This window comes from Mandrillus leucophaeus, unplaced genomic scaffold, assembly GCF_000951045.1.
Source record: "Mandrillus leucophaeus isolate KB7577 unplaced genomic scaffold, Mleu.le_1.0 Scaffold279, whole genome shotgun sequence".
NCBI classification, from domain to species: Eukaryota; Metazoa; Chordata; class Mammalia; order Primates; family Cercopithecidae; genus Mandrillus; species Mandrillus leucophaeus.
Window position 1 is genome coordinate 2,870,510 of NW_012102909.1, and position 13,006 is coordinate 2,883,515.

The following is a 13,006-nucleotide window of genomic DNA, read 5'->3' on the forward strand; positions in this document are numbered from 1 at the left end:
AAAAAAAAAAAAAAAAAGATAAAAAGGAAAAAATGTGTGTGTGGGTGTGTATATGTGTGTGTTTCTCCATATACTGAAAATGAGGACAATAAACTATATTTCTAAATTAGTATGGGGAATATAACCACTGTCACAAATTTTTTTTTTTTTTTTTTGAGACGGAGTCTCGCTCTGTCGCCCAGGCTAGAGTGCAGTGGTGCAATCTCCGCTCACTGCAAGCTCCACTGCCTCCTGGGTTAACGCCATTCTCCTGCCTCAGCCTCCCTAGAAGCTGGGACTACAGGCACCCACCACCGCGCCCGGCTAATTTTTTTTGTATTTTCAGTAGAGACGGGGTTTCACCGTGTTCACCAGGATGGTCTCGATCTCCTGACCTCATGATCCGCCCACCTCGGCCTCCCAAAGTGCTGGGATTACAGGCGTGAGCCACCGCGCCCGGCCTGTCACAAAAATTTTTTAAACACTCTATGGATGAAAACTTCATAATACTATCCTAAGGCAGATTAAGGTATAAGATTAATCTGTTTAAGGGATGTACACACATATACAGTAAAAGCAGAATTTGGTTGGATCTTATTTTTGGCTAAGGGATCAAACTTTCAGCTTAACTTGAAAAAGAATCATCAATGGAGAGTAAAACGTTTCTCAGGAAAAAATCCATAAGAACAAAAACATATTTCTTGGCCAGGTGTGGTAGCTCACACCTAAAATTCCAGCACTCTGGGAGGCCAAGATGGGAGAATCACTTAAGGCCTGGAGTTTGAGGCCAGCCTGGGCAACATGGTAAGACCCCTGTCTCTTTAATAAAAATAAAATAAAATATAATATTTTCTTATAATTGTTGAGGTTCAGTAAAAGACATAAAACATAGTAAAACAATCTCTAAAGACGATACCACCAAACCAACCAACCAGACTCTTACCAGATACTTCATCCTTTCTCCTCTTCTTTGACTTAGAGGCAGTAGACTCACAAGCTGATACTGTTGATTCTGAATGGCAACCTAACTGGGGTACAATAATCTCTTTAAGACCTAAAAAATAGAAGATTTCTGAATTGTTAATCCTATCCAAGGGTAAGTATGAGTATGGGCCTCTATCTAGCAAAAAGTTAATTTCTTTTTAAAAATCCCCCAAACGAATTATCCCAGTGTGGGCAACACAGGCAGACCCCATCTCTACAAAAAATAAAAAATTAGCACATCTGTGGTCCCAGTTACTTGAGAGGCTGAAGTGGGAGGATCACTTGAGCCCAGGAGGGTCAAGGCTGTAATGAGCCGTGATTACGTCACTGCATGCCAGCCTAGGTGACAGAGCCAGGCCCTGTTTCAAAAAACAAACCAAAAACAAAAACCAAAAAAAATTATGGAGTGATTGCTTGCTTTAAAATAAGTTCCTTGGGCCGGGTGCGGTGGCTCACGTCTGTAATCCCAGCACTTTGGGAGGCCAAGGTGGGTGGATCACCTGAGGTCAGGAGTTTGAGACCAGCCTGGCCAACATGGTGAAACCCCATCTCTAATAAAAATACAAAAATTAGCTGGGCATGGTGGCACATGCCTGTAGTCCCAGCTACTCAGAAGACTGAGGCAGGAGAATTGCTTGAACCCAGGAGGTGGAGATTGTAGTGAGCCGAGATTATGCCATTGCACTCCAGCCTAGGTGACAGAGTGAGACTCCATCTCAATAAATAAATAAATACATAAATAAATAAATTCCTTTAGACTGGGCACAATGGCTTATGCCTGTAATCCCAGCACTTTGGGAGGCTGAGGCAGGCAGATCACCTGACGCCAGGAGTTTGAGACCAGAGTGGCCAACATGGAGAAACCCTGTCTCTACTAAAAATACAAAAATTGGTCAGGCATGGTGGCAGGTGCCTGTAATCCCAGCTACTTGGGAGGCTGAGGCATGAGGATTCCTTGAACCCGGGATGCAGAGGTTGCAGCGAGCCAAGGTTGTGCTGCTGCACTCCAGCCTGGGCAATGGAGCAGATTCTGTCTCAAAAAAAAAAATTTTTTTTTTGTTCATTCTTTGTTATAATTAACACAGTGCATCTGTGGAAGAGTAAACAGCAAACTAACTTTGCTAGATTGTCTCAGTAAAAAATGATCAAGTCTCTTCATCATTAATTTCAACCAACCAACCAACCTTTATGCAAGTATGCTGACTGGGACTGAAACAAGGAATGCAACCAGGCGCGGTGGCTCACACCTGTAATCCCAGCACTTTGGGAGGTTGAGGCAGGAGGACTGCTTCAGCCCAGGAGTTCAAGACCAGCCTGGGCAACAAAGTAAGACCCCCATCTCTGCAAAAAATTTTAAAAATTAGCCAGGCATGGTGGCACGTGCCTGTGGTCCTAGCTATCTGCAGGAACTGAGGTGGGAGGATCTCGAGCCTGGGAGGTCAAGGCTGCTGTGAACTGTGATCATGCCACTGCACTCTAGCCTGGGTAACAAAGTGAGACCCTGTCTCAAAAAAAAAAAAAAAAAAAAAAAAGAAGGGACACTTTTAATTATCTAGCAACTGTTTCTGAAGGTTGCTAAGACAATCTCCAAATGTATCAATGGAACTCTTTCATTGCAATTTTAGAAAAACATAATAACCAGGTCAACCATACCACCTACCGCTGGAATCAAAATTTAGGAAGTCTGAGAATTCCTGAGCCAATGTCTCGTCACTGGCAAAGGCACAGATGCAAGCAAAGAAATGAATGCATCTCTGGGCTGCCTCATCCTTGGAGGTATTTGACTTGTGCGATTTCAGAGTCTGACAGGAGCAGAAGAAACGGCGCTCAGGCAAGCTTTTGGCACTGATTTTCTGCACAAAAGATGTATGCAAATACCCCAAACTGTGCTTCTGGCTTGCCTTGCATTTCACCACCAAGATGTTTTTAGTAATTCTCTGCACCAGAGGACCTGTGGGTTCCGTGGCCAACTGCCAGATGGTTTGTTTGGTTTCCGGGGAGGCTTGCATTGCATTCAGGACCGAGCTCTTCAGGGTCAGAGGGGTGGCCTCTGCCTGGCAGTTCACCGCCAGTTTGATGTGCTGGCACTGGTTTTCCACAACGCCTTGAGTGGCAGCTTTCAGGCATGAGGGGACATAACACCGTCCAGAGCTCAGCTGAGTGATGATTGTCCCATCCACCGTCTGGATTGTTGTCTCTGAAACCCCGAGCTCCACAAAGCATCGGTAATCAGGGCCCCGGTCTCTTTGCCGCACTGAGTAGACCTGAAGATCAGAGCCTGTAATGATTTTGACAGCTTCAACACTAGGCTGCTTGCGTGCACCGTAGCGGAATATGGTTCCACATGTCTTGTTCTTACAGCTCAGTCCCCGGGTTCCATTGTATGTGCCACATCGGGGACACTTTCTGATTCCCCTCAATGTGGCCTTCCCCAAATCAGATAAGAAAGCTGGGACTTTAGTCCTCAGAGAATTTGGTTCCATTTTTCACAGGCCCTACAAAAGATAATATACCCAATAGCATGAGTATACCTTCACACACAAAAGTTAAAGTCACTTGTACTATTTGGTACAGAAAGCAAAATATAAAAAAGCTATCCACTATTTTTTTTTTTTTTTTGAGACGGAGTCTCGCTCTGTCACCCATGTTGGAGTGCAGCGGTGCAATCTCGGCTCACTGCAGCCTCCGCCTCCTGGGTTCAACCGATTCTCCTGCCTCAGCCTCCTGAATAGCTGGGACTACAGGCGCCCACCACCACGCCCAGCTAATTTTTGTATTTTTAGTAGACACAGGATTTGACCATGTTGGCCAGGCTGGCCTCAAACTCCTGACCTTGTGATTGACCTGCCTAGGCTTCCCAAAGTGCTGGGATTACAGGCGTGAGCCACCGCACCCGGCTGCTATCCACTATTTTTAAACTGTACCACAAAACAACATAAATTTAAACCTACAAACAAAATGAAAGTAAAGGAAACTGCCTTTCATACCTATTTTTTAAAATCCTAATAATCAAAGCATTTCTCCAGGTTTAACTCTGTTTTATATAACAATGGAGGTTACTTAACCCAATCTTTACATCCCAGATGTTTAACTTCAGCAAAAACTAGAGAACATGAAAGATGAGTTTTTTCCCTTCCATCATTTCCCACAAAACCCAGCCCAATCCTACCTGTACCAGCTGCCAAGGCATCTGGAAAACAGTGTAACCTGAATTAATAAGACCTAAGAGGTGATTCATTAGTTTCTAATAATCAGGCGAAAACACGATCATTTGCAGACTAACGATAAATGCTTAACCCAAAGTCTTCTGAAGTTTGAGCTGTATGGTGTAACAATGCAGACATTCTGCCTCCTCCTTCACCAGCCAATGGCAAAGCTTCTGCCCAATGTTCCGCAAATAAGATTCCCACTTCCCTAAGTGAAGATCTTGATAGTCTGCAAATAAAACAAGAAAAAATATCAAAGTTAAACAAAGACAGGATGATTCTTTCCTTGGAAATCAAACAGAATAGGAATCAAAGTCTTTCACAATTACTTGAGAAGTATTTGACAGAAATTATTATGGAAATGGTTAAGTGTTTTGTACTTCCAACTGTAAGAAGGTAAAAAGGTGCTAATGTCATTACAAAGGGGGTTGTCAAGAACACTTTAGAGGCCTGACATGGTGGCTCACTCCTGTAATACCAGAGATTTGGAAGGCTGAGGTGGAGGATACTTGAGCCCAGGAGTTCAAGACCAGCCTGGACAACATAGTGAGATCTCATTTCTATAAAAAAAATTTAAAAATTAGCTGGGCACGGTGGTGTGCACCTGTAGTTCCAGCTATGTTGGAGGCAGAAGTGGGAGGATCACCTGAGTCCAGGAGAGCAAGGCTGCACATTGTGCCATTATACCCCAGCCTTGGCGACAGAGCAGGACTCCATCTCTTTTTTTTTTTTTTTGAGACAGAGTCTCAACCTGCTCACCCAGGCTGGAGTGCAGGGCACAATCTCGGCTCACTGCAACCTCCACCTCCCAGATTCAAGCGATTCTTCTGCCTCAGCCTCCCCAGTAGCTGGGACTACAGGCACATGCCACCACACCTGGCTAATTTTTTGTATTTTTAGTAGAGACGGGGTTTCACTGTGTTTCGATCTCCTGACCTCGTGATCTGCCCGCCTCAGACTCCCAAAGTGCTAGGATTACAGGCGTGAGCCACAGCACCTGGCCGACCCCATCTCTTTAAAACAAAACACCTAGAGCCATGTTATATAATTGGTCAATCACTCATCCTTCCTAATAGTAATACATCACATTTTTAGAGTGCTTTATGTTTTTTTCTGCTCTGTTACCCAGGCTGGAGTGCAGTGGTGCAATCACGGCTCACTGCAGACTCAACCTCCTGGGCTCAAGTGATCTGCTTGCCTCAGCCTCCCAAGTAGCTGAACCTGTAGGTAGGTATTGCCATGCCTGGCTAATTTTTAAAAAATTTTTTGGTAGAGACAGGGGTCTCACTTTGTTGCCCAGACTGGTCTCAAACTCCTGGCCTCAAGCGCTCCTCCTGCCTTGTCCTCTTAAAGTGTTGGGATTACAGGTGTGAGCCACTGTGCCCAGCCTCACAAAGCTTCATTTACTCAGTAAAAATTACAGTCAGGGACGAGTTTATAGCACCAGTGAAAAGGTGGACATTTTTAAACTATTCTTATTTGTACTTTCCAATTTGTTAATCAGTGGACTATAGAAGATGTAGAGAGAAAAAAAATTTTTTTGAGACAGAGTCTTGCTCTGTCACCCAGGATGGAGTGCAGTGATGTGATCTCGACTCACTGCAACCTCTGCCTCCCGGGCTCAAGCAATTCTCTGGTTAATTTTTGTATTTTTAGTAGAGATGCAGTTTTACCATGTTGGCCAGGCTGGTTTCAAACTCCTGCCCTCCAGTGATCTGCCCGCCTTTGCCTCCCAAAGTGCTGGAATTACAGGTTTGAACCACTGTGCCTGGCCCTATTCTTTTTTTTTTTTTTTTTGAGACAGAGTCTCACTCTGTTGTCAAAGATGGAGTAGGATGGCCAGGCGCAGTGGCTCAAGCCTGTAATCCCAGCACTTTGGGAGGCCGAGACAGGTGGATCACGGGGTCAGGAGATCGAGACCATCCTGGCTAACACGGTGAAACTCCGTCTCTACTAAAAAATACAAAAAACTAGCCGGGCGAGGTGGCGGGCGCCTGTAGTCCCAGCTACTTGGGAGGCTGAGGCAGGAGAATGGCGTAAACCCGGGAGGCGGAGCTTGCAGTGAGCCGAGATCCCACCACTGCACTCCAGCCTGGGCAACAGAGCAAGACTCCGTCTCAAAAAAAAAAAAAAAAAAGATGGAGTAGGCTCACTGCAGCCTTGACCTTCCAAGGTCAAGCAATCCTCCTGCCTCGGCCTCTCAAATAGCTGAGACCACAGGTTCGTGCCACTACAATCAGCTAATTATTAATTTTTTACAGAGATGGGGTCTCACTATGTTGCCCAGGCTGGCTTTGAACTCCTGGGCTCAAGCAATCCTCCTGCCTCGGCCTCCAAAGTTCTGGGACTACAGGTGTGAGCCACCATGCCCAGTGGTCTCTATTCTTCTTAAAAAATGTTTTAGGCTGGGCGCAGTGGCTCATGCCTGTAATCCCACAACTTTGGGAGGCTGAGGCAGGTGGAACACCTGAGGTCAGGAGTTCCAGACTAGCCTGGTTAACATGGTAAAACCCTGTCTCTACTAATAATACAAAAAAAAAAAAAAAATTATCTGGGCGTGGTGGTGCACATCTGTAATCTCAGCTACTCCAGAGGCTGAGGCAGGGGAATCGCCTGAACCTGGGAGGCAGAGATTGCAGTGAGCTGAGATCATGCTGTTGCACTCCAGCGCGGGCGACAAGAGTGAAACTCCGTCTCACAAAAAAAGTTTTAAAAAGAAGACTAGGCACAGTGGCTCACACCTGTAATTGCCAACACTTTGGAAGGCCGAGGCAGGAGGGATACTTGAGGCCAGGAGTTCGAGACCAGCATAGCCAATATGATGAAACCCTGTGTCTACTAAAAATACAAAAATTAGGCAGGCATGGTGGCACTTGTCTATAACCCCAGCTACTCAGGGGGCTGAGGCATGAGAATTGCTTGAATGCAGGAGGCAGAGGTTGCAGTGAGCCAAGATTGCACCACTGCACTCCAGCCTGGGCAAAAGAGTGAGACTTTGTCACACACACACACACACACAAAATTTAAAGAAAATAAGTGCTTTGTGAAATAAGATGCATAGCACGGTTTCCCCACCTTGGCACTGCTGACATTTAGGGCTGGATAATTCTTTGTTGCGGGGGCTAGCCTATGCATTGTAGAATGTTTAACAGTATCCCTGGTTTCTACCCACTAGATCCCAGTAGCAAGTCCCATCCCTAATTGTAAAAAAAAAGAAAAAAGAAAAAGTCTCCAGATAATGCAAAATGTCCTCTGGAGGCAAAACTGCCCCAGTTAAAAGCCACTGATGTAGAGTCATTAGCCTGTTCACACAGCATTCCTTCCCAGCTCAATGAACTTCTTTAGTAGGTATTCTCATTCAGTCCCACAGGGATTCTTAGAATATTGTTCCAAAGTCAAAACACGAAAGATCAGTTTGCTCTTAACCATGAATTATCTCTGTGACCAAGTCCTTTAACTTCTGGGCTTCAGGATTTTTTCATTTGCAAAATGACGACATGACATATGTATATATGTGTGTGTGTGTATATATATGTATGTATATGTATATATATACACACACACATATACACACACAATTTATAATATATGAAAGAGCTTAAAAAATTAATTTAAAAATTATGTTGCTAATGATGATTTAACATATCATCAAAGTGGAAAAAAAGTCTGTCATTAAAGGAGGAGGTGGTGTGCCAGCTGTTGGTGCTGTAGCTTTAGCATAGGAATAGCTGTAGCATTAACATAGGAATTCTACTCTTTTATCTTTTCTTTTACTTTTTTTCGCTCTTGTTGCCCAGGCTGGAGTGCAATGAAGCGATCTCAGCTCACTGCAACCTCCGCCTCCAGGGTTCAAGTGATTTTCCTGCCTCAGTCTCCCAAGTAGCTGGGATTACAGGCACGGGCCACCATGCCCAGCTAACTTTTTTGTATTTTTAGTAGCAACAGGGTTTCACCATGTTGTCCAGGCTGGTGTCAAACTCCTGATCTCAAGTGATCCATCTGCCTCAGCCTCTCAAAGTGCTGGGATTACAGGAGTGAGCCACCGCGCCCAGTCTTTTCTTTTACTTTTTGATTATGCCCTTCAGAGGGCGATTTGTGATTATCTTTAACATTATATATGCATATTTCTTTCTTAAAAATGCTTTCAATTTTGGAATAATTTTAGAAAATTTATTTCAGGCCGGGCGCGGTGGCTCAAGCCTGTAATCCCAGCACTTTGGGAGGCCGAGACAGGCGGATCACGAGGTCAGGAGATCGAGACCATCCTGGCTAACACGGTGAAACCCTGTCTCTACTAAAAAATACAAAAAACTAGCTGGACGAGGTGGCGGGCGCCTGTACTCCCAGCTACTCGGGAGGCTGAGGCAGGAGAATGGCGTGAACCCGGGAGGCGGAGCTTGCAGTGAGCCGAGATTGCACCACTGCACTCCAGCCTGGGCGACAGAGCGAGACACCGTCTCAAAAAAAAAAAAAAAAAAAAAAAAAAAAATTTATTTCAACACATTTATTACATTTTAGCTTTTTTTAAAAATTGAGACAGAGTCTGACTTTGTCACTCAGGCTGGAGTGCAGTGGCATGATCTTGGCTCACTGCAACCTCCGCCTCCCAGGTTCAAGCAATTCTCCTGCCTCAGCCTCCTGATTAGCTGGGACTACAGGCGTATGCCAACACACCTGGCTAATTTTTGTATTTTCAGTAGAGATGGGGTTTCACCATGTTGGCCAGGCTGGTCTCGAACTCCTGACCTCAGATGATCCACCCACCCTGGCCTCCCAAAGCTCTGGGATTACAGGCATGAGCCACCGTGCCCGGCTAAATTTTAGCTTTTATGGGAAAGCTAAAGACAGTACACAGACTTCCTACCTACCCTTCACACAGATTCCCCAAATGTTAACATCTCACATAACTGTGGGGCATTTGTCAAAAATAAGGTCTTAACATTGGTACACTATTAACTCTACTACAGGCTTTATTCAGATTTTACCAGTTGTCCACTAATGCTCCTTTTTATTTTATTTATTTATTTTTTGAAAGAGTCTTGCTCTGTCGCCCAGGCTGGAGTGCAGTGGCGTGATCTTGGCTTACTGCAACCTCCGCCTCCCAGGTTCAAGCAATTCTCCTGCCTCAGCCTTCTAAGTAGCTGGAATTACGGGCATCCACCACCAAGCCTGGTTAATTTTTTTGTATTTTCAGTTGAGACAGGATTTTGCCATGTTGGCCAGGCTGGTCTTGAACTCCTGACCTCAAGTGATCTGCCTGTCTCGGCCTCCCGAAGTGCTGGGATTACAGGCATGAGCCACCACGCCCGGCCTCAATCTCCCTTTTAAAAAAGAATAAACCTTTTAGAATAATTTTAGATCTTCAGAAAAGTGGCAGATAGAACACAGTTCCCAAACACCCCTCACCCAATTTCCCGATGTTAACATCATATATTAACATGGGACATTTGTCAAAACCAAAGAACCAACATTGCCACATTATTATTAACTAAACTCTAGACTTTGTCCCTTTTTTCTGTTTCTGGATCCAATCCAAGATACCGCATGTCTCCTTAGTCTCCTCGAGGCCATGAGTTTGTCTTTCTTTTTCCTAATCTTGATAGTTTTGAAGAGTCCAATATGTTATAAAATGTCCCTCAATTTGGGCTTGTCTGGTATCTTCCTTGCGTATTTGGAATCAGTATATTTTGATCTGATATTCTGACCCAGCAATTACACTAAGAATTTATTTTACAGATTCCCACGTGTGTGAAATGAGGGAAATTATAAGGCAACTCAATGAAGCATCTTTGTAGCAGCAAAATATAAGAAACAACCTGATGTCCCTCAAGAAGATACTGGTGTAATTAATTATGGTATACCTATATAATGGAATACTTTCCAGAAAATAAAATATTTTTACAGCTATTTTTAAAAAAATGGCATGGCCTAGCACAGTGGCTCACGTCTGTAATCCCAGCACTTTGGGAGCCGAGGCGGGCAGATCACCCAAGGTCGGGAGTTCCCGACCAGCCTGACCAACATGGATAAACCCTGTCTCTACTAAAACTACAATATTAGCCGGGCGTGGAGGAGGGCGCCTGTAATCTCAGCTACTCCGGAGGCTGAGGCAGGAGGATCGCTTGAACCCGGGAGGCAGACGTTGCGATGAGCCAAGATTGTGCCATTGCACTCCAGCCTGGGCAACAGAGAGAAACTCCATCTCAAAAAAAAAAAAAAATGGCCTGAGTAGCTGGATGTAGTGGCTCACGCCTGTAATCCCAGCACTTTGGGAGGCTGAGGCAGGAGGATCACTGAGCTCAGGAGTTCAAGACCAGCCTGGGCAACATAGTGAGACCCTGTCTCTTAAAAAAAAAAAAAAAGATACAGTGTGGAGTGAAAAAAGTGCAGCACTTTGTAATATGCTATTCTTGGTTTTACTCTTCCTTTTAAAAGAAAAAAAAAAACGACCAGAGACACACACACATATGTAGCTATCTATACACACACACATTCAATGTCTGTTGCCTCAGAAGAAATGACATGGGATTTGGGAAATAGAAGTTAGGAGGAAGACTTTACATTTCACTGTTTGGCAGTATTTGAATTTTAAAACATGTACTAGTATTACTTCCTAGAGACTCTATATCGAAAGCATATACTAACAATTAACACAACTTGTAAAGAACTTGTATTTGAAACCTGAAAGATCTCCTGGGTACTCTCTTCTCGGCAAGTTTACAAATCAGCCTCCTTGGCGGGAGTGTCAAGGGACTAGTGTTGGAAGCATTAACCCGCGGTGGGTTTCCATCCAACCACTACCCAGACCTAAATGTTTGGTGGATGCTGTTTCATGCTTGTGAGGCACAGTTAGGGGAAGAGAACGAATGATCATCACGGATAAATAATAAAACTAGCTGAGTACACTGCGTGTTAAACCCTTTCTATGCATTTACTCGTGTACTGCCCACACGACCCTGTGAGGTAGATACTATGTTACCCATCTTAGAGATGAGGAAACTGTTACTCAGATTTGACGGAAGTGTCACAGCCAGCAGGTAACTCACAAACGTGGGTTTGTAGTCTGCTGGATGGCTTGCCAAACCACAACTGGGAGGCTGGGGCACATCAGCCCTGAACGGCCTCGGAACAGCGGAGGAAGGCCGTCGGGGCCCTGCAGTCACGGAGCTGCCGCCAGACCTCCTGGACGCTCACCTCACGGCCGGCTTCCGGGATGGGCCTGCGGCGACACACACATATCCCCTGGGACCTGCTTCCCGGCATCCTCCCCGCGCAAGCGCTCACTTCCGGTCCCAAGTAGGCCCAGGCAGAAGCATCACCTCGCCGGCAGCTGCTCCTTGGACTTGCTCTCCGCTGGGAACCCCAGCTCTACACCCCTGCCCCACCGCAGCCCCGGTCCTCGCTCCAACACGACCCCCTTACCTGCCCTGCGCCCCCCCCACGAGTCCCGGGGCACTTCGCTGACGACCGCCCTCACCTCTTCTCTCTTCGCCTGCCGCGGCCTTTTACAAACGGGGCCAAATTGTTCTCTGTAACGACAACCGTTATTGGTCAGAGCCGCCCACGAGCGGCAAGTAGCCGCCCACCTGAGCTCGCGTTGTCTTATGGGAGTTGTAGTTTTCTCCTTCAGAGACCGCTGAGACTCTAGGGGAATGCGGTGGTAGAACCTACGCCGACCTAGCGGCTGTAAAACTCAGGCTCTGCCTTGGGGCTCGAGTGATTCTGGCAGATCTTACTGCTGACACAGTTCCAGTGCTGGTCTTGACTCTTTCTGGCCTGAGAGAGTCCTATTTCTGAATAGACTTTCGCTGATAATCGATGCGAAAATGGCCTGAGTTGCCGGACGTGGTGGCTCACGCTTGTAATCCCAGCACTTTGGGAAGCCTGGGAGACAGAGTAGGATTCTGTCTCAAAGAAGAAGAAGAAGAAGAAAAAAAAAAGTAAATAGTCATCAGTACTTTAGTTTAGTGGGCAGGACAGGTTTTAAATAAACGACTACATGTATAATTAAATAGAATTAAAAATTATGACAAATGCTATAAAGGAGAAGTATAAGATGGAGTGAGAAGTTAGTGATTTAGATTGTGGGGTGAAGAAAGGAAAGCCTCTTAGAGGAAGTGACTTAAGTGGAGACTTGAAAGCACAAAATAGGGAAAAACTGTTCTTGTGCAAGACCCTGAGAAGGGAGTCTCTCAGCTCCCAATTCACCTTTTTTTGTGAAACATTTTTCCTTTGTTGGCTCAGTGTTAGGCTTTGTCAGTAGAGGGCACTTGGGGAACAATGCAGTGATAGTGGAAAGAAAGCACTTCCTTCATGGGCTCTGGTTCTCTTCTCATACTCAGTGTGGGAGCCAATGGATCAGTGTACAGAAGCCCTAGCAGCACTCACCTCAGTGGTCCCCAGGACCTGCCCCAGCTGCCCCTCATGTGTCCCACCTGCAGCTGCCTCCAAGGCAGCTTTGGCTGCACCACCCCGCAACTGTCTCTAGAATCGACAGAAAAAATATACAGGACACTCCATTACATTTGAATTTGAGCTAAACAATTTATTTATTTATTTATTTATTTTAGTATAAGTGTGTCCCATGCAACATTTGGCATTGTATTTTTTATTTTTTTATTTTTTGAGACAGGGTCTCGCTCTGTTGCCCAGGCTGGAGTGCAGTGGCATGATCATGGCTCACTGCAGCCTCAACTCTCTGGGGTCAAATCATCTTCCTACCTCAGCCTCCCAAGTAGCTGGGACTACAGATGCATGCCACCATGCTTGGCTAATTTATTTATTTTAATTTTTTATGTTGTAGAGATGGAGTCTCACTATGTTGCTCAGGTTGGTCT

The 13,006-nt window shown here is 45.4% G+C and overlaps 1 protein-coding gene across 2 annotated transcripts in view; it reads right to left on the reverse strand.

Annotated features, from left to right (window-relative positions):
• Nucleotides 1-11,745, reverse strand: part of LOC105543218 (chromosome unknown open reading frame, human C2orf42) — a 56,738-nt gene extending 44,993 nt beyond the window's left edge. Inside the window, exons 1-5 of one of the 2 annotated variants that reach the window (XM_011985031.1) lie at nt 11,647-11,678; nt 11,216-11,388; nt 4,133-4,398; nt 2,624-3,458; nt 923-1,033 (exon numbers count right to left, since the gene is read on the reverse strand). In XM_011985031.1, coding sequence (XP_011840421.1) covers nt 923-1,033; nt 2,624-3,446 — 934 coding nt within the window. In that variant the 5' untranslated portion in view covers nt 3,447-3,458; nt 4,133-4,398; nt 11,216-11,388; nt 11,647-11,678. Of the gene's footprint in view, nt 1-922; nt 1,034-2,623; nt 3,459-4,132; nt 4,399-11,215; nt 11,389-11,646 lie in introns of both variants that reach the window. The other variant, XM_011985030.1, reaches the window with a different exon arrangement.
• Nucleotides 11,746-13,006: the final 1,261 nt, after the last annotated feature.